At 41.9% G+C, this 21,113-nt stretch overlaps 2 protein-coding genes across 8 annotated transcripts in view; one reads left to right on the top strand and one right to left on the bottom strand.

Moving 5' to 3' along the window:
* The window catches only part of spire1a (spire-type actin nucleation factor 1a), a 31,996-nt gene extending 20,256 nt beyond the window's left edge, over positions 1 to 11,740 (top strand). The window contains exons 5-20 of one of the 6 annotated variants that reach the window (XM_074612787.1): positions 376 to 450; positions 578 to 742; positions 1,592 to 1,678; positions 2,090 to 2,219; positions 3,046 to 3,087; positions 3,940 to 3,987; positions 4,872 to 5,011; positions 5,210 to 5,291; positions 5,413 to 5,555; positions 6,587 to 6,610; positions 7,515 to 7,544; positions 8,415 to 8,552; positions 8,662 to 8,732; positions 9,431 to 9,458; positions 9,585 to 9,736; positions 9,838 to 11,740. In XM_074612787.1, the coding sequence (XP_074468888.1) occupies positions 376 to 450; positions 578 to 742; positions 1,592 to 1,678; positions 2,090 to 2,219; positions 3,046 to 3,087; positions 3,940 to 3,987; positions 4,872 to 5,011; positions 5,210 to 5,291; positions 5,413 to 5,555; positions 6,587 to 6,610; positions 7,515 to 7,544; positions 8,415 to 8,552; positions 8,662 to 8,732; positions 9,431 to 9,458; positions 9,585 to 9,736; positions 9,838 to 10,108 (1,626 nt within the window). In that variant the 3' untranslated portion in view covers positions 10,109 to 11,740. Of the gene's footprint in view, positions 1 to 375; positions 451 to 577; positions 743 to 1,591; positions 1,679 to 2,089; positions 2,220 to 3,045; positions 3,088 to 3,939; positions 3,988 to 4,871; positions 5,012 to 5,209; positions 5,292 to 5,412; positions 5,556 to 6,586; positions 6,611 to 7,514; positions 7,545 to 8,414; positions 8,553 to 8,661; positions 8,733 to 9,430; positions 9,459 to 9,584; positions 9,741 to 9,837 lie in introns of all 6 variants that reach the window. The other 5 variants (XM_074612792.1, XM_074612789.1, XM_074612788.1 and 2 more) reach the window with 5 other exon arrangements.
* A 1,498-nt stretch (positions 11,741 to 13,238) lies between these two features.
* On the bottom strand, positions 13,239 to 20,782 carry klhl38a (kelch-like family member 38a). 2 transcript variants are annotated; one of them, XM_074614027.1, is made up of 4 exons: positions 20,368 to 20,782; positions 17,080 to 18,436; positions 16,802 to 16,907; positions 13,239 to 15,857 (listed from the first exon to the last, which is right to left on the bottom strand). In XM_074614027.1, exons 2-4 carry the CDS (start codon positions 18,433 to 18,435, stop codon positions 15,568 to 15,570), a joined length of 1,752 nt encoding a protein of 583 aa, XP_074470128.1. In that variant the 5' UTR covers position 18,436; positions 20,368 to 20,782; the 3' UTR covers positions 13,239 to 15,567. The 2 variants fall into 2 exon arrangements, with proteins under 2 accessions (XP_074470128.1, XP_074470130.1); XM_074614029.1 differs by having other exon boundaries at positions 15,705 to 15,874.
* Between the last annotated feature and the right edge of the window lie 331 nt (positions 20,783 to 21,113).

Raw genomic sequence — 21,113 nt, 5'->3', positions numbered from 1 at the left:
TAACTTCTTAAAAATCCGACTGGCCGTCGACGGGTCTGGCCACTATTCTGTTTTTCAGAGGTTGCAGGCTCAGTTAAAGCTACAGTGAAGATACTTGTATCATTAATAGCAGCCATTAGTGGACTATTGGCTTCTTTATTTCCCTGGTACACTGTCAATATAGGATGAGATGGATATCGACATGCTCATGTGAAACATCATCCATCGATTAATTAACCAGACTGCTTTGACAATATGGGCAGTTTGCCAATGACCTCAACTTATTTTCAGCCAGCACTGTGAATGCAGTGGTACATCTTTTGAATATCATGACACTAGAAAACATTTTTAATTTCTTTCTCTATTTTTTATGTCTGTTTTTGCTTTCTTGGTTAGAACCTTCGGAAAATGGAAGGCAGGACTCGGGATGAACCTGTTAGAGACCTTGACGAGCTGCAAAATGCAGATTGGGTAAGAAGAATATTGTTTTTTTCTACACCAAGCACTAATAGATTTAACTCTGTGACCATGTGTTGGTAAATACATCATTTATATACTGCAGCAATTAACATATCGCATCTTTTTTTGTCCTCATCAGGCACGGTTCTGGGTGCAGGTGATGCGAGATCTACGAGATGGTGTTAAACTGAAGAAGGTTCAGGAGCGTCGGTACAACCCGTTACCCATCGAATACCAGCTCACACCGTACGAAATGCTGATGGACGATATCCGCTCCAAACGCTACAAGCTGCGAAAAGTCATGGTATGGGAAAAGTCAAGATGAGCATTTATTTCTATTTAGCCTTTTTCTTTTTGTTTGAAATAACTTGAGACCTACACAGTCACATATTCTTATGCACATTATGAAGTACCGCATCAGAAATGCTGTATGCGAACAGCAAAATTTGATAAAACCTCCTCAATTGCGAAAAAAGGTTTTACGCTCGTTTGAGGTGGTTTTTGCTATTATCGAAAATGAGATAATGTGCTAAATGGATTATAAGAACACCTTTGTCGAATACGTTCTGACACAGCAAACATTTAACTCATATGACTGATTAGCTGTGATTAGCCCATAATGTGAGAATGCTTGTCTTCGTCTCCGGACAGCATGAAACATGACCAATACTGACTGATGTGAAAGAACAATTAAAACTTTCCCAGTTGAAACAAATTCCTGAAGACCTCTCTCCATTTTTCTCTCGTAGACGGTTAGATGGCCTAGCCGACTTGTTTTGTTTCCGGTTCGAAACCTCTACTTCTTCTACTCTGTTTACTGGCGGATTACAGCCATGCGTAGCCTTTAGGGCCAACTTCTGACCAAACTACGCTGTAGCAGAGTTTAGTCACTCAAAACCAGTCGATCGAAACACGCCTAATTCGCATTTCTCTTTTGTGACATTTCAAAACTTAAAATTTGCTTGACGATTGAATAGAATCACGGCTGATGAGATTTTTTCAATGTGTTTTTTTTTTCATTCCTGTTAATAATGCATTTCTTAATGTTCTCATGTGGCAGTGGTCATTTCTCTCTGCAGGTTTTGACAGCCTCTTCAGTGCAGGTATTAAAAAAGAATCATGATCCTCATCAAATTTAACAATGTCATTTCAGCTGAATGGAGACATCCCACCGAGGTTAAAGAGGAGCGCCCATGAGATCATTCTTGATTTCATCAGGTCGCGACCACCTCTCAACCCTGTGAGTAGTACACAACATGGTGCCAGTAATCAGTCAGGAGATCCGTTTGTCTGAAGTAACTTGACAGGTTTAGTTTATACAATATCCACTATGTATGTATATCCAGCATTCAGTTTGACAACAGAGTGACTCACATGATAATTATCATCTATATTCAACCCGGTAATGGACACAATTTGTCAGTACATCAGTATTTAGTTGTCACACTGACATTCATAGTAAGTCACAAATGACATGACAATGAGTGTGAATGATGGGAAACATAATGTCACACGCACAGCCATCATTACACAGTGTAAACAGAGGGATGGACTTTGACTAATAGAAGAGTGAGAGAAGTCCTGATGCAATTACAAGAAAACATGCACTCATTCGTCTTGTACTCACTTGGTGTGGTGCTTGTCGGGACAGGTCGCAGCCCGTAAACTGAAGCCCCACCCGCCACGTCCCCGGAGCCTCCACGAGCGACTGCTGGAGGGCATCAAATCTGAAAGGAAGCTCAGACCGGTCTCACCGGACATGATCCGCAGACACCGCCTAGGTATGCGCTAACAATCGCACACATTGACATATGTTTATATGCATACATTAAACAAAAAATGTATGTACTTGTGCAACATTCCTTTCAAACTAAACCGTTCTGATTGTTTCTAATCGGTGAGAGTGTTGTTAACTTACCGCTTTACGAGCCTAACCCCTCCACTCAGCACAAAAAACCATTAACCATGACTTAACCACATCCGTCATGATTACTCTAACAGCCCTCTTCCTACATTGATCTGCTCACTTCATCAGAAGTGTCGTAGTGTTTAAACAGGGATCACTTTGCCTGCAGCTGGGAGCTTTGAGTTGTTTGCTAGAGCTGCACTGCTGAAGTAACAGTTGTGGTTACTGACGAATGTGCTCTCGGACGGATAAGTTCTTTGGTTTTATACTTAAAAATAGGATTCCGGCATGTAATGTTGCTCTTTGTGGTTACTTTTATAAAAGCAGTGCATAACAGGTAGATTATCCTTTAGGTATGCAGACGTCTTAATGGGCCAATTGGGTATAATGTTTCAAACCATTTAAGGCTTTAATCAGGTAAAAACAGTAAATATGTTGTCAGTCTATACTGTACAGTGCTCACACAAGACGCCTTTTGTAAGGGGATTTAGGAGGGTAATATGGAGCAAGGGTTGCATAATGGTACATATGGGAGGCTACACAGGTTGTTCCTAAACACAATATTTGTTCGATTTTCAGAAACTGTCTATTTTAGTTTTTTATAAACGTAGATGATTCGTTGACTTCACCATCCATTTTAACTCTCATGGATTTCTTTTTCTCCTATTTGCTCCCATTTCCTTTTATTTCAAACATGTCAGTCATGCGACCTCTTAGCACGTCTTACAGCTTTGACTCATCAGGTAAAGTTTCACGTCATCTATTGTGCTCCTGTTGTTGCACCTTTGTGTTTTCATTCCAGGCTATTTTAGGGTTAGCTCCTGCTTCTCCCTGATTCAAACCCACACACACACACACCCTCTTTCTTTGTTATTTCGTGGCTGTTGTGATACAGACACCTACTGAACCTGAGGAAAAGATGGGTCAACACGCAGTGCAACTCAATGTCAGACTGTGTGAAATGGTCGCCATGGTCTTTCGCTGGGGAGTTAGAGTAAAAACATACAGCTTCAGAGCAGGAATCCTTTATTTTTAGGCATGTAGTGATGAATTGGACGGCGTACCCTGGATATAGTAGTTGGTTAATCACAGGGGACCATCTGTGGTCTAGGTGATGAGGGATAACAATTGAGCCAGAGCCAGCAGGGTGAGATTACAGATCATCAGTCTGCCCTGCTCGTCACCCTAATCCGCTCTCACTGAGGAATTTGACAAATGACATAACACTGGTGTCAGCAGCCTACCTCAGATGAATAGTTGAATGGCAGATGAGCGTCTGAATGTAGCACTACAGTTTCACAGGACGACCATAATTCAGATGGATGTATGGGAATAACCTTTTGCGCTGTGGCTGCACGCATTTTCTTTTTCTGCTTCCCTTGGCACATCCCCTTCACGTTCCTCTCCCTCTGTGCTTTCCAGCTATAAACAACGTGTTTGTGTGAGCGTACTGTAGTCCACACGTACACAACATCCCCTCAATTCACACCTGACAGATGCTTGTTGCTGTCAGGTCCTCCCTGTGGTACTAGGAATGAAAATATGAATGTGTGTGTTGTCCTACTAAAGGTTATATTCCCTTAATTCCTTTACAGGTGCAGGGAAAAGCTTCAGCACTCCTCAGGACTTGTTCCGCAGCTCAGGTAAAGATGCAATGCCTTATGGGTATGAAGCCAGCGTCAGTGGGTGTGATCTTTTGGCCTTCATAACAAAATGCATTGAAGCCTTTTCAGTGCAGTTTCCTTCATTTAGATGAAATGATTAAGGAGAAAATCTGTAATATAAGCATATGGTTGGGGCTAGGGCTGGGCGATAGGGGTTAAAATAATATTGCAATATTTTTAGGCTATATTGCGATATATCTCCATGTTTTAATATTTTCTCTAAAATAACATAACTGCTTGATTTAACCCTTTGATGCATATGACCATACCAGCATGATCATTCTAGTAAACTAATCTGAACACCCTGAGCTGGTGTACTGTCATATTGAAGTCAGATTGCTCTTTGGAAATGTATTCTTATTAAGTTTGATTAATTATTCACACAATTGGAATTAATTTTTTCTCAAATACAGTTTGCAGGCGGAATTATTATTATTTTTTTTAATTATCATTCATTTCATTTATTATTTAATAATTATTAATTTTGTTTTATTTCTTTATTTATTATTGACAGGCTGACTTGTTGAATTTATGTGAAATTACCTATTACATTCACCAGAAATTCACCGGAAAAACTTTATATTTGTACTCAATGTTTGTGATATAGTCATACTACATCCGTCGTAGAACAAGTCGCAATACAATGAGTATATTCTATATTTCACCCACCTGTATTTGGGGCTTATATTGGTCACCATGTAGCCTGTGTCTACTGACTCTGTGGTATCATTTAGTAACAATACAAAGTCACCTATTGTTTACAAAGGAGGCCCGATGGCCAGCTGTTAAGATAAGGAGATGATTCATGAGAATTAATGGTTCACTTGTAAATACAGCACTTCAATCGTATCTTTCACCCGCAGACTCTCCTGATGCACCCAGGAAACTGGCTGTCAGCACCCAGTCTCTGGGACCCAATCAAAGTGGAGCACAGCCCCTTAGCCAGAGGAAGAGGCTGCTCAGAGCGCCCACGCTGGCTGAGCTGGACAGCTCCGAATCCGATGTAAGATGTCTGACTGTTATGTCTGGTGATCACAACCCCCTTTAATCCAGTTCCAATTTAGCAGCTAGAAAAACTGTAGCATCTGTGTTTTCACAAGAAGATAGTCAAATTGGATTTTGTTTTGCCATGCAGTATGCAAAGTCATTCAAAGCTATCAGGATCACGTGACTAAAATGAGTGTAATCTTCTGGTTGACAGGAGGAGCCCACGCGGAGCAGCTCCAGTATGTCCACGTCTTTGATAGAGGACACGTCGCCCGAGCCCGTCACAGGGAAGAAGGGTAAGAGCTCACCCGGAACAGGCTGTTATACATTATGTTCTGCTTTTTGACTACTACAAAACATATCTAAATTGTCTTCATAATGTCTTCACAAATGTTTTTTTTTGTCCCCTGTGTCCAGCTCCTCCAAAGTTCCTGCCTATCTCTGCGACCCCGCAGCCAGACAAGCGTCAGTCTCCACAGAGGCGGCACTCCATCGAGAAGGAGGCCCCCACCAGTGGCTGCTCCTTTGCTGTTCCATCCAGACAGAGCTCCAAGTCTTTGGTATGTTAACTGTGGGAGCTATCTCTGTTTGATATCACAGCCTGGATGAATGAATGAATGAATGAATGAATGAATGAATGAATGAACAAAGCCTCTAAGTTGGATCACTGAGCTTGCATTAGTGACAGTTTAACCACCTAATATAAGTGTATTTGCAAGTGATGCAGTAATATCTAAGATAGCAAATTATATTCTTTATTGGTAGAGCTAAGATTATTCTCCTTAAATGTCACTGCTATCAGCATCTCTTATCAGTCAAATGTAAATCAGTCTGCTCGGTAATAAAATATAAAAAGGAGAATATGCTAAAAGAGCAAAAAGTACAGACATTCATGTGAATTTCAGAGTTTGTTGAACAAATCAAACACATGGACATTACAATTTTGAATGAACTCTAAATCTAACAACAATTTTCTCCCGTCCTGTGACCGGTCATTCGTTTGCCATGAGGTCACTGGTTCTCTGCGTAACTCTGCGCCGGTCGTGTGATTCTAGCGAGGTTGATGAATATAATTGAAACCACAGGACAAGGCGCTGTATGAAGGGGATTAAGTCTGAACTGGTTCATTCTCACCAATTTCTAGTTTAATGGTAGACCTCTGGTTTCAACCAGCTTCAAATCAGAAGACGTAAAACTTAAAACCCCGGGGAGACGGCTCTCCTGAGGATAGTTGTCACACCATTTTTATATTACTTTTTTTTTTTTTTTACACTCATGTTAGTGATTACATCCGGTCTTGCCTCTTAAAAAAGAGCCACCCTTTTCATTTTTAAAATCTAAAAGTAATTTCCTTTATATGAAGCCATGTTTATTATCCTTTTTTGAAGCACACGCTCAAACATGCTTTGCCTTTCACATAGATACAAAGGAGTTGAGTTTCTCTAGTAGATGTAATATAGTAAGATCTGTGTTGCAGTTCCCCTCCCTTTCTGGAAATCATATTATATCTCATCAAAATGTTTACACTGGTTAGCTGTCTTATCCCAAAGACTTACTTCCAGTCATTTCCTATTTTTATATAATGCTGCAGCTGATGTCGGATCCCAGCGCCAAGGTAACCCGGTCAACCTTCTGTCTATCCATCACCACCAACCCATTTAAACATGTTGCTTCATAATAGCATTTTTTCCTATACTGGAACTGTAGAAAAAACTGATAGCGGGTGAAACAGGAGAGAAGATTTTTGGGGAAGACGAGCAGGGATGTGTAAGATGTACGTCTGTACCACAGGCTGTATATATATATAGATGGATGACGCATCTCCTCTTCCTCCCACTGTACAAAGTGAAGCCAAAATATCCCGGATATGGGAGCTGCCAACTTGAGATTTTGATATTGGTATCGAGGTCCCGCCCACACACCCGCCCGAGCCGATCACATCTTGTTAGCGTGAGCCCCCTAGCTGCTACGTTAGCACCACGGAATAAAAACATTATTTGAAGTGTTCTTTGACTTTTTAGTTTGGCCCATGTCCCATCCACTAACATGGAAGGGATGGGGATTTATGACCTATACTGCAGCCAGCCACCAGGCAGTGACTGAAATGTTTTGGCTTCACTTTTGAGAGCTGTCATGTCGTCCGTCTTTATATACAGTCTACGGTCAGACGTAGACGTCGGCTGTGACCCTGCAATCATGAGATCTCGTTGAACTCTTCTCCTTTGGACACCGCTGCTGTCAGATGATTTTTCTGTCATGGGACTTGTTGTTATGAAGTTCTGCCGTTTTAAATTCAATTTCATGCCACACGAGATGATGTATTAATGGTACGAGCTTGTGCAAGGAGAAAGTTTGTGAAATGATGTATGAACGTTTGGGGAAGGTTGGCTGACGGAACTGGCATCATCTCAAAGTATCCTCCTAATAGATTCATCTTGTATTAAGTTTATTTATTATGTGATTAGCTTGTTGGAATATGAGGCCCTGCTTCTGTTTGAACGTCCTGTTTTGTCTGTCAGGTGGAAGCTGCCAGTGGTGCTCAGGGCACGGTATGTTACTGCATATCATCAAAGGCGCATAACTCTGTGTGGGGAAACCCATACAGAATGCCATGTATTTCATTAGACTTGTTTTAGATGAATGGGACCTTGTGTCTTGACCATTTGTGTAAATGGGCTACATACTGAAAATAGCTCGGGGAAAGTTAAAAAGAAAATAGAGTTGAGAAATGATCAGTAAACATTTACAGCAAAGTCTAACATGTTCTAATCCAAACCAACTGAAGGACAGTGAGAGTAAATGATTGAAGAAGTTCCCTGAGCAATTTTCACTTTGACTTTGGGTGCATTAAAGCTATTAAGTTGAGACAAAAGATAGATGAATATGCTCAAAATGTTAAATAGGCTCCCAGCTATGTCTCAAATCTCCTGGCGGTCCACAGCTTGCACCATGATGGGGGTCCACTTGCAAATTGGTTGTGTGATAATAGTGGTTATAAAACGGTGATAGTATAGTTATAGCTCCATTGAGTTATGTCAGAATGAATGAAAGAAAGAAATGTCACCATGTTGAGCTGGCTGACTTCTAAATTTAGAAGATTTATAATAATTCAATAAAGTAAATTGAAAGCCAAAAGCTGTGGACCACCAACATGACGGGAATGTTACATCACCAGCATGCTCTGTGTCTCCTGTTCATTGTCACACTGTCGTGTCAGTGGAAGCATCATTTGTGTTTCACAGAGAGCATACTGTACAAGATCGGTGTTTTCACCTTCACCATCTCATCCCATGCTTGGTCTTTTGGTTAAGTGGTGTGCAATGGGTGTCAGCAGATACCATCACTTCTTGCTGTTGAGCTGTTTTCCTAATCTGCATATGTACGGGTAGTTTGCTGATGTGCAAGTGTTTTCCCTCCAGGAGGAGTTCTGCTACCCGGTGGAGTGTCTGGCTCTGACGGTGGAGGAGGTGATGCACATCAGACAGGTTCTGGTCAAGGCCGAGCTGGAGAAGTTTCAACAGTACAAAGAGATCTACACCGCCCTCAAGAAAGGAAAGGTAGACGCCACATTTAGAGTTTTCGTCATCGGAGTGATAATTTTCCTCAGTCATTATTTAAATGCTACAGATTCTATGCATCTTCTTCACCTCATGTTTTACTCTCTAGGTTTGCTTTTCATGTCGGACCAAGAGGTTCTCTCTCTTTACCTGGTCCTACACCTGCCAGTTCTGCAAAAGGTAAATTGAATCACTATTACAAGAACTACTCAACTTAAAGGGGAACTCCACCAATTTTACACATCAAAGTCTGTTTACACATGCTGGGGAGTGCTCAATTTAGCACAAAATGACCCTACTTCTCACTTGATTTATTACCTCAGTAAACATTGTAAACATGTGTTTATGGTCTCAATCGCTAGTTTCAAGTCTTCTTTAATACAGCATGATGTTTATTTAGTAAATTATAGTCACATTAGAGTCAAATAGACCATAAAGCAGGGTGTGCAGGGCTTCCTTGTGATTGACAAGGCGTTGTCTGGTCTGGGAGTTGTCCGTGTTTTCGTTTTACAACGTCACCCCTTTCACATTGTGTTTTCAGGTCATGAAAGCTAATTATAGCCTTTTGGTCGCCTAAAAATGTTTCATTCAGCATTCGGTTGTACTTAGCTCCGCCCTATCGTGTCACTTCTGGTTGCAAATTGATGTCGACGCCTAAAATCCCAAACTGAAGGCTTCAAAATGAAGAAGAATATGTGGAATAAAAAAAAAAGACGATATCTCTGGTTGTTACATCAATTTTGATCGTTTTGGATTTAAACTGCCCGTCATGAGTCTGACAATGTTATAGAGTAAGGGTTAATTGATGGAGTGCTGATTTAAGTATTTAATGTGTTCATTAATGTTCAACCTAACGGCTAATTTGTTATCTTCTCCAGGCCTGTGTGTTCCCAGTGCTCTAAAAAGGTAGGCTGTCGATTTTATATTTAACACACCTTTGAACACTCACTTCAGAACGTTTTTAACACTCTTGACACCTGTTGGCACCAACAGGTCCTCTATAAACTGCTTTTTTTTTTTTTTAAACCTCAGATGCGGCTGCCATCTAAGCCCTATTCCACCTTGCCCATTTATTCTTTGGGCCCTAGTACTGTGGCTAAAGAAGAGGCAAGTGGAGCTGAGCCAGAGAAGAACCCGTTTGGGTCTGCACACAGCCGACACAGCCTACGCAAAAGTGTTTACAAGTAAGTTACTGTAGAACTCCCATTTCTTTTTATATACTGAGGGAATGTGGTGAAAATGACATGTTTTGTCAGATTAGTTCATCATTTCTTTCCGTCCTCAGGTTGTCTAAGCACAGCGGCAGCAGTAGCAGCAAAGACGGCCGCTCGCAGGATGAGTCAGAGCTGCCCAAGGAGCTTACCGAGGACTGGGTCACCATGGAGATCTGCGTAGACTGCAAAAAGTTCATCACAGAGATCATATCATCCAGCAAGCGCAGCCTGTGCGTGGCCACCAAACGTGCCCGTCTCAATCGCAAAACCCAATCCTTCTACATGTCGTCGTCTAACTCGGTCAACTTCAGGCCGTCTGAGCGCTCCATCAAGGAGGTGTAGAACGTTGGACTTGTCCTGTGCACTTTTCTTCACGCCTCTCCCAGAGCTAAGTCGTTCAATGAAGAAGAAAAATCCCCTCAATGAAGCCAGTCCACCCCAAAGCTAGTAAAGGTTCTTACACCTTACCCCGTCTCAGGAAAAGATGGCACGCTATGGTTGATCATGACTGGTCAGGACTGTACGCTAGCTGCCAGATAACAAAGGAGAGCCATGTTTCTATAAGTCAGTGATACTTCAGGACACGGAGGGTAAATTAAGTTGATGATGTCGCTATTGTGAACCAGGTAAGAGAATGTATATTTGACACAAGAGCGGGATCAGATGATACAGAAAGCCAAAAGCCACAGTTGATAATATGTAAATAGTACAAAGGCCCGTCCCTAATCTGAGTAAGTTTTTCCAGTTCCTGTTTACTTCTAGCACTCAGGATGAACAACAGATTGTCTTTTGACAGAAATGCACTGTAGATCCTCCTGTCGGGTCTGTTGGGGTAGACTTCTGCCACTCCCTTGCCCCCCCTCTCTCTTATTCTTCCAGCAACAATTATGCCAAATGTTACATCATTCATCTTTTAGCCAGATTAAATACATATTTACTGTTCTCTCATGTTGTAGGGGCGACACGTTAAAGGGTGAGAATAGTCAGATTATTTTTCTGGGTGGGTTTTTAGCTTTTAGTTTTAATGTCTGTGCCTGGTGCCAAAATGTAATTTCTTTCTTTGAATGCCTTTGTAGTCACGGACCTATTGTACATATGTGTTATAAACTCAACGGGGGGACATTTTTAGGGTAATCCAAGATTCGGTTTCTTGCCCCTTTCCACGTTCAGAACTGGGCAACAGAAGCACAGAAATGTAGGGTTATCAATGTGTACATGCTGTATATCTTAAATGTTCCAAATTTAATTTAATATAAAAACAAATAACAAAGTAGAACTATGATTTTTACCATGTTTTAAGATTTCTGCCTCTGGAGTTTCTTTATTTGAAATTCTTCTCTGAAACCTTTATTATTATTAGTGTAATTATTTTTGTGTCAATGTAATAAGATTTTATTTCTATTGTATAGTTTATAAACTCCTCAGTGTTAAAATACTCCTCTAAATCGCACTTTTATTGGACCAATTTATTATTTATGTTTGGTTTTCGTCTTAATTAATAACAATAATAATAATTATAATGATAATTATTATTATTAAAATCTTTGTTTTGGGGGGTCCATAGTGCCATTTCCCAGAGTTCCTCATGAATGAAAATGTGTGTGAATGGCTGAAGGTTGTTTGTGAGAATGGAATAATGGCTAAAACAAAACAAAACACTCCATTTAATTGAATGTAGGCAAATGTATTACTGTCATTGAATATGCTTTATGAACATTTTATCCCTTTCAAAAGACTTTTACTCGCAGACACACACACACACACACACACACACACACACACGTATGTTCATATAGTGTGTTTTGTGACAGTTGTTACCAAATGAACCAGCCCGTTCAATAACGACGCCATGTTCCAGTGACACCGTACATCTGACCAGTTTTATTTTAGACCTCTGTAAGGAATGTATGCATGCTGTTCTGTGATCTGTTTGTTTGTATCAAAGAAATTATAATAAAACCATCATTATTCTTACTTTTGACTCTGGTGTTCAATTTAGTTTCACAAATGTGCAGTGTTACTAATGTTAGACAGCAGAGGGCGATGGAGGTTCAATGAAAGGAAATCTGTGTTGCACTTCACATCACCCCGTGGTCTTGGGGACTTCAGGTGGTGGAAGGTGTGTATTGCAGGCATTTTTAAATTACTGGTATTTCCATTTTGTAGAATTAATACATCCGATTATGCTGATAGAGTGTCTTTGCACAGTGACATGCTGCAATACTTCTTTTAGAAATGGTGAAAGTGCATTAAATCCAAACATTTTACATGGGCTACATGGAGACCTTTTACTTGCAAGTATTACTACTGTAACTTTTTCTTCAATTCTTTTATGAGCTTTCTTGTTTTTTTATACTTTCAAAAATAATTCACAATGTTAATGCTCTCAGAATTAAGTGAATTATAAGAGTACTGGAAGTTTAACTGTATATTGTAGGCATTATTGCCTAAACAACATCAAACAAAACCTTTAACTTGCACCTAATTTTAAAATCAAAATCATATTGTATCTGAAGAAGGTGACGTGTTTGGTGGCTTTCGTAGGACTTGTGTGAAAGAAAAAGCATTTCTACTCCACCTCTCTGGCTGTCTAGGTGTAAACCTTCTTAATCCCCATGTCCATCACATTAACACAGAGGGGTAAAGTTACACACTGAGAATAGGCCCTCTCACATGACACAGCAGGAAACCCCTCAATTAGTATTTAAAACTACTTCTTATTGTTTCTTTCAAACAAGAAAATAAACTTGTCTGTATTTTTCTAGTTATTGAGACCTGAGTCCATAATCAAGAACAAACGGGTCTTAAAACATTTGTTTTGTGGGATGTTACTGATAGATTTCAGGTATTTTACATTTCTTCACCCTCAGGCTACACAGTAGTACAGATACTGTATAAAACCCAACGGATTACTCAGATTTAGCTAAAAAGACATGTCATAATGGCTTGTTAAAAACCCACATGGTGTTATGTAGGATAAGGTTTATACTGGTGGACTCCTATATATGCATATAGTATTTCTAACAATTGCCTTATGTGTGTACTATACACACACACAGAATGGGCTAGCAATGAAATGCAATCCCTATGATGGGATAGTAACAGACACTGAAAATAACCTGCCAGGCCACAGCCTCCCTGAAGGGTGACCCTCACACACTGGTTTCTATGGCAGGACAGCAAGCAAACACACAGTCAATAAACAGGCTGTATAGGCTGTGTATTTAGCAGCAGCTCAATAAAAAGTTTCACAGGGTGTTTTGTTCTGTCCTGAAACGCTGCTCTGGCTAACTGAGTCGAGCACATGACAGCCGACTCAGCCGATGGCGACTGATTCATAATGTTGATTTAAAACGGTTATGGTTTTAGGTTTGAGTTTAGATATTCTGCTGGGTGTCATGTATCATTCTGCATAGTTTGTGTGTCTTGGATTGAATCCACACACACACACACACACACACACACACACACACACACACACACACACACACACACACAGAGGGTTATTGTGAGGCAGTCAGAGTGGCCAGGCTAACAAGGAGCTGTTTAGCTCAATGACAGTCTGGGCTTGCTAATGTGGAGTGTGATGATATTCCCTTTTGGTCGCTGCTCCTGGGTAACTTTCAATGTTTCCCCACTAATGGGCAGGGATTAAAATGTAAGAGTGAAATCAGATCCCGCATCTCTTCCCCTAAGGTCAGCCGCTTCACCGGAGAGCTGCATTCAAGTAGGCCATACCATGCAAACACTGAGCCTCTCATGGGAGGAGACTGGTAACGAGATATTTAGCCTACATGTGGAGCTCCTCTTCACACTTTATGATGAGAATGTGGCCTGAAGGGTTAAGAAGTTAGTCATACTGTAACATAAAGCAATGCATGCCAGCTAAACTGTTACTACTTCCTTCATAATTCCTGTAATATTACACCAAAGTTAAATATAATTCAGCGTATTTGTTGCACATGGTACTTGATGATGTATGGAGAACAAATGTGTCACCTGATAGCCAGCGAACATGTTTCTGTGTCCGTGTCAACAAAGCTCCCTTGAGTATGAAGGCAACATGATTCAGCCGGTCCGCAGACAGATTGGAGAACCATTTAAAAATCGGCACCGAGTCCAACCAAAAGACAGACCAGTGAAACAATAACAACATTTGCACCGCCGTCCAAAACAGATTCTATTGTTTCTTCTCGCGTGCAGAGAAATTCAAAGCAATAAATTACAAATTGTCTTGGCAGTATCTCCACATACATGTACATAAATAAACAGAGTTCCTTTATAAATCAAGTCACAAAAACAATATTCAAAATATAAGCATGTTGTTATAATAGGAAACATTTTAAAGAAAGAAAGAAAGTAAATTGTGCAAACAGCAACACAGTTGATCAGTGACGCAATCTTAAATAGATTCACAACAGGAGATGCATGCCATAGATGATCCAATGGGGGTGATGATAGGGTTGCCATGGCAACTGTAACCAGGGGCAGGGGCTGGAGCACAACAGCGAATGTTTGCTCCGTATGGGTCAAGAAGGTTACAGCGCCAAGACAGAAGTAACAGTAGTGGCCTGTAGAGAGGCTCCACCACAGTCTCATTGTCTTACTTTCCTCCGATGCATTACAGCTTTTTTTCTCTGATGAATAGAAGATTGATTTCAGATCAGTCGACACATATTTGTGAGAAACCACCAGCAGGTTGCATGTGTACATGAGGCGGTTGTACAGGCTGCAAACCCTGAAAGTCTCCCCCACACCATTTCTAGTCATAGTTGCCCTTAGCAGGTCACTGCATCCCTACCATGCAGTCGCCTCAAAGGCAGCATTGTCACACGTCCTCACATCAACATAGCTGCCTGTGAAGCCCTTTTTATTTATCCAACAACTGTGCATGGTGAAATTAATAGTAAACCACCACTGAAATACACAAACTGTTTACAGTGCCTCGATTAATCTAAAACATCTTTTTACTCTATACTTCATATTACATAAACTACAAATACGTTGCAAGTGAAAACATTCACAAGACAATACAGAACGTGTTTTTTTGGGGGGGTTGCAGGAACAATTCTCAAGAATGAAGCCAGCTAAACTGGAATAAAATTGGCCCAGATCATTCAGTTTAAGTAAAACTGTGCGTCTCATTGACATTTCAGCAAACGTGATGCTGTGCTTTGCAGGGGGAGCTTGTCCGTGTTCTGTCACAATTCATCAACTCATCAGCAAGTGCACTCTGATAGAAGCATGTGGGTCAAGGAGGAATGTGTTCTCTATAAAGTGCAAATTATATTAGCTGTCTGATCTGCTATTTTCAGTTTTACACAGTTTTATAGCGTTAACAAAGCAGCCAGACGTGTAATTCCCTATGCATTTAATTGTTACAGGGAAGTGAACTGCAGCTGCCAGGCAGTGATATGCTGTGCATAAATGTCTGGGAAATTAAAGCATTAACACTTTTGGTTACCATCAAACGAGCGCAGCCATCTGCGGAAAGAGCTTTTTGGATTACGTATGTGTCTGAACAGCTGCTTCTTGTGTCAGTACGTCTCTCGCCTCTCGTCATCTCGTGGGTTCTCAGTTCAGTTTGACCCCAGGTGCCTCAGGAATGACACCTCTGCTCGTCAGCTGAGCTCCCCTTTGATCCAGACGTGCTGCTAAGTTGTGGCAGAGACTGAGCTGCGTGAAGGAATGCAGTCAGTTTGAAATGGTTTCCCATTTGTGTAGTTGGAGGCCAATAAATCATGGTAAAGGGGAGGTGAAGAACATGCATTCGCCCAAGTGGCTGGTTGGATGCTGGTGGGTCATGGTGGGTTGGGCCTGTTGGAGACGCAGACTAGCGGCAGGGAGCCGTGGTCAAATAGCTTGTACGGCAAAGAACCTTTCGAGGTCCAAACGTCTGTCTTGGGGTCGTAACACTCAAAGCAGTCCGAGTCCTCGATGACATCATGGCCGTTGAGGATGCGTCCACCGGTGACATAGAGCTTGTTGTTGATCACTGTAGCGCTGTGATGCATCCGCCGCTCCTTTAGGTTCTCACACTTGATGAACTTGTTGGCTTTGGTGTCGTAGGCGATCATTCGCCTGGTGTATCCTGGAAATTAGAGCACACTTTGAAGAATAAGTCTGGTGACGTTTAACATTTTTCCTTACAACAAATCCAATGAAAAGACCAAAAGCAACAATTGACAACAAGTGTTTTCTGTGTATCCAAAGCCTGATTTAGTTTATTCTTCTGTGACGTAGAGCTCCATTGTTGTCCGAAAACTATTAAAAACACATCACTGAGCCACACTGTTGCGCTGGGAGAAGTGCTCTTTCATTACAGTGGGCACTGTAGTTTATTTTGAGTCACTCCCGCATACAGTACACCGTCCTGCTGCTGGAAATACTTACTAGAGCACCAAATGTGTATTCATGTACAGCTGAAAATAGTCCCAAACAAACGCACTGTTTACTCCCGTTTGAGTCATGTTTGTGTGTTTGTGTTTTAGGAAGTTACATGCTGTGCGGTCAAATACCCATACTACCATACTATTAATATGCCAGAAAAATATTTAGTTTGTCCCAATATATAGTATGTCAAATGCAGTATGCCAAAAATATCAGCATGTCTTACAGCATCCGGCTGTATTTTGCAGTATGCACACCAGCATGCTTTTCTGGCTATTCTGACCCACAATCCTCTGCTCAGCTGATTTATGAGCAAGAGGGTCAAAGTTCAAGGCACAATGTTATGACGAAGTAGTATGTCTCAATTGTATGCATACTGCATGCAACAACAGTACGTACTTTATGAGGGCAGCTGCAGTATGTAATAAAAGTAAAAAGAAAAAGTATGCGATTTGGAACCTTAGTCTTTAAAAGAATTAAACTATATATTTGTGACGTGTTTTTTGATTTTGATTTTTTTAATATTTACATCTTCAGTTGGAAGCAAGTATCGAGACGCAACGCCTTTAAACATCTATAAAAATTCACACCTACTGTATAATGTAAAACTTTGTAACAGCTGGGGCAACCATTCATTGAGCTCACCTCCTATGATGTAGATCTTGTCTTCAATGACGGCAGCAGGAGCACAAACGTTTTTCACCGTCCTTGTTTCTAGCCGGGACCACAAGTTGCGAGCGATGTGATACACCTGAAAAACAGACAGTCAACCTGTTTACTGCATCATCGACAACTGTAGTTTACTGTCTGCTCGTGTGACATCCTAGTGTTTCTGATTCTGTTTCAGCTTCATGTCTGTATTTGAGAGGCAACAATGCAGGAATTGGACTTCAATGCTGCTAAAATGAGAAGTCTGACTCTACCTGAATCAGCCTGACTGGATTCTGCATGGCGTCCTCCCCTCCGAAAACATATATCCTCTGATCGCTGGCTGCAACAGCTGGATGCAGCACCGCTGTGGGCATTGGCGCCATGGGCTCCCATTGGTTAAACATGCTGTTATATCTCTCTACAGACTGAGAGATCTTCTTGTCAACCCCAATGCCTCCTAACACAAAAATAAAGTGCAGATAGGACACACTTTGGTGAGCATACCGTGGCTCCAGCATGGGCTCAGCAGTCCGCCACTGGTTGGTCTTCAGGGAGAGTGTGTAAACTGTGGCGCTGACTGAGCTGTCACCTGATGTCATGCAGAGGCTGAGCCCGCCAAGCACATAGAGGATGCTATGAATACACACATATGCAGCTTTGTAAAGGCGCAGAGGGAGCTTGGCCAACCACTGCCAACGATGAGTCCTTTCGTCATACAGAAGGGCTTCTCGTGAGGTTTGCTCATTGTTTTTGCGTCCTCCAACCACCACCAGTGTTTCTCTGCAGGTGTAACGTCGTGGCGTGGTCCAAAGCGGCTTGAGCTCTCGGCTACACTTGGTGCTGACTGTAAGCATGAGGCGGCGCACTGACTCGATTATCTCAGTACAGAGGGTGGAGGACTGCACCAGTGGGTCATTGGCAATGAACTGGAAGAGGTACGTTGGATGGATGTAGCGAAGACGGACTTTCTTGAAGAGATCATGGATTGCACCGCGTCGTGAGAATGGGTCGTGGTGGATCCACGCCAGGAGGGTCTCAAACACTTGTTCCTCCTCAGCACAAAGTCGGTCGTCCTCTAGGTAACACATGAGCTCTTGAAGAGACAACTCACAGAAGTCCTCTGTAGCAGCTACATCAGAGAAACACCTCACGGCCATCTCCTTCGCCCTCTCCCTCAAACTCTCACAGTGGAGGATCTCGGAGAGTCGTATCATGCTCAGACAGTTTTCTGGACTCAGCTGCTCCTGGAGGAACATGGAACAGGCCTCAAAGAGACCTCCGTAGTGAAGCATGGAGGCCGCCTGCATGAGCGGGAGCACAATCTCCATGGTGATGGTGACGCAGCCTGTGTAGACGTAGTCCACGATGCCACTGAGGACGTTTGAAGAGATCCCCTTCAGATTCACTCGGGCCTGACTGCTCTCCAGGAAGTTGCTGCAGAACATGGCGCGAAAGTACGGGCTGCTGGACACCAGGACGTTCCTGTGGCAGGGGATCTCCTGGTGCTCCGTGCAGAGCAGGACGTCGGTCAGGATGCGCTCCTGACGGAGGATGTTGAGCTGGGCTAGAAGGTCGGAGGGATGTTCTGAGTCTTTGAAAGAGAAAACTTCTCGTGGTTTTGAGGCCATTCTGTGGATAGGGAAAAGAGAGAATACATGATCATTTCTATTGTCCTTTGGAAAGAGATGGTTGACAACAACATGGGTATAAACTGACATCACACAGTTCTAATAAACAATGATGAAAACCTGATGTGTTCAGTTAGATCTACCTCCATTAAAGGAATAGTTTGACATTTTAGGAAATATGTTAATTCACATTCTCGCCCAACAGTTAGAGAACAAAATACATACCACTCTGTATGTCAAATATGAGGCTACAGCCAGGAGACAGTTAGCTTAGCATTAAGACTGGAAACAGGGGGAAATAAATCAACTTATTACACGGCTTTGTTGAACACTCGATTCAGATTGGTCAATTACAGACATTCTACGGTCTGTTAACTCTTTATAACAGTCTGTTGCTATGGATGCAGTTCTGATGTCGGACTCTGGAGGACCGCTTTTGTGTCAAATAATTAATTTCTTAAGTAAGTAACTGTATAATAAGTGGGATGATGTACAATGAGCGGGTCATTATTATGAAATAAACCCCTTCAGGGTGATGAAAGACCCCGACGTGAACACCCTCCACTTCGCGTAGGGGTCTTGCATCATCCTTTCGGGGGTTTATTTCACAACAATGAACCGTTCGCTGTGTATTATCCCTTACATATGCACTTGTAAATCTCACTAATTAACACATTATATCTAATTTTGTTTTCTGTACAAAAAAAACAAAGAGTAAAACAAATTGTTGTGGTTTTACAGGAGGTTTTGTGCTGCATTCATCTTGACCTGGCAAAGTGACTTCCTGGAGTCTCACTGATTCCTCAAATTTCAAACTATTCCTTTAAGCTCCAAAAGTAGATAGTGACACGTCTACAAAAAGACTTGAATCTATACCAATAACCCACCAAATGACTAATCTACCAAAAATGCTACTTTGCTTGTGAAACTTGGGTGGCACAACTTGTCCTGGCAGTTTTTTTACTCCATCATAAATTTCCAAGGGAGAGAGCTGGTGTTTCATCCATACAGGTAAGGTTAGTTACTTTAAATAGCGTATTATGTATTGTGCTTTCAAGGAATGTAAGGATAACAGTATAACCCTTTCATTTATCAGCCCGCACTCTCAAACTCGTAAAAACTTCTGCTGAGCAGCTGTCCTTTAATGTGATGATTACTGACTCACAGATTTCTATTTTTACCCCCTCTGAATTATCTTGATGCATCCATGTAGCATTAGGACACATCTCCCTTATCAAGCAGACCATCTGTGATTGTCTCTCCGCCCCCTGTTGAATTTCTTTCCCTAGACCTCTTTCTCCCTCGCTATCGCTGTTGCTATTTCCTATATGTTCCATATTCCTCTTCACTCATAGTCTCAGTCTGGTTGGAGGGTTTGTGGTGATCCTGTGGTTTAAAGAGCGGGAATTTCATTGGGCTATTAGCAACACTAAGTCTTCTAATCACCCCCAGCGACAGCTACTGATCTACTCCCACTTACGGGGCCCTGCCCGTCTGATTGGACCTCTCTGATCATTATTGTATATTAGGAAGTGACTGTGAATGACATTTCACAACTCATGGTCCTCATGATGGATTGCATCAGAAGTTAAAACTTGAGTCACACTTGTATAAATCATATTCAATCACTTGGGATACTTTCTAGTCAGTCATCAATGATGTTTCTGACCATTCATCATTTATTTAAGTTATTGTAAATATGGCACAGCTGGATTATATTAGCAGTTTCTGACTTCCTTAAACTCGAATAAGAGCATTCATGATCAAAATGAGTTAGAAGAGGACACAATTAAAGCAGATACTGAGGCTATTGCTGAACAAAAGCACTAGCGTTTAAATATTTATGTCAAACTGATGAGTTTGAGTGAAACGTGTGGCTGATCTACCCATTGCCAGTTCATCAGCAACATCTGTGACTGAGCGAATCCTTACCTCCTGCCCTCAGAAAATCAATAATATCCAAAATGTCTGGTCGGTCTGGTCAGGAAAAGTATCAGTTCCAGTGAAAAGAGGACCAAAACATTATCCAGAGAGAAAGTAGGGAAGTGTAGTCAGGGAGAGAAAAGCAGCATGACACAGAGAAACGACGAGGCTATCCAGTTAGGCGCTGTGGAGCTCGCCATGAGGCCACTGTGTACATTCCTGCAGCTAAGAATAGTATCCCGGGCCACCGTGACTCCAGCCAGGCCTCTCATGTGACACAGAGCTGTTTGGTACCCAGTTGCCGGCTTAACAGCTTCAAGGGTCCAGTGGAGAGAGTGTTTACAATAGCCAGGGGAGGGAGAATCATCACAGGGTCCTGACTCAGCCATCGAGCCCACCCAAGCCGGTGTTTAATCAAAGTGTCCCTGAGCTGCTAACCCTTGTCCATCTTCCTGTGCTGTTTAAGTCCTCCCCCTCCTCCTCCTCCTCCTCCCTCATGTGTGTAACCCAGGATGAAGGTAAATATAGAGCAGTGCTGATGGGCCAGCTTGATCAGGAGAAACAGCTGTAAGAGCTGGACTCAGTTTGCATCAAGATGTGGTGCTGTTTCTGTGCATTGGTTCATGCACAACTGGAGATGACTACTGTTACTACTACTACTACTCACCTGCGTAAGGTGTCAGTTACCTTGTAGACATGTATGTGTCGCGTTGCCAAATAGCATCCATGACACTCAGTTCTGGATATAGTGGAGA

The sequence above is a fragment of the Sebastes fasciatus genome, chromosome 17 (assembly GCF_043250625.1).
Source record: "Sebastes fasciatus isolate fSebFas1 chromosome 17, fSebFas1.pri, whole genome shotgun sequence".
NCBI lineage: Eukaryota > Metazoa > Chordata > Actinopteri > Perciformes > Sebastidae > Sebastes > Sebastes fasciatus.
The sequence above is the reverse complement of the archived record's forward strand: the minus strand, read 5'-3'. Positions and strand labels throughout refer to the sequence as shown.

Bases quoted from the DNA above. Each gene is read 5' to 3' on its own strand.
- klhl38a (XM_074614027.1), bottom strand. From the start codon at position 18,435: ATGGCCTCAAAACCACGAGAAGTTTTCTCTTTCAAAGACTCAGAACAT. The intron at 16,908-17,079 runs GTAGAGTCAGAC...TCTGTTTTTCAG, and splicing joins ATCCAGTCAGGCTGATTCAG to GTGTATCACATCGCTCGCAA. The intron at 15,858-16,801 runs GTGAGCTCAATG...TCTAATTTCCAG, and splicing joins CAAGATCTACATCATAGGAG to GATACACCAGGCGAATGATC.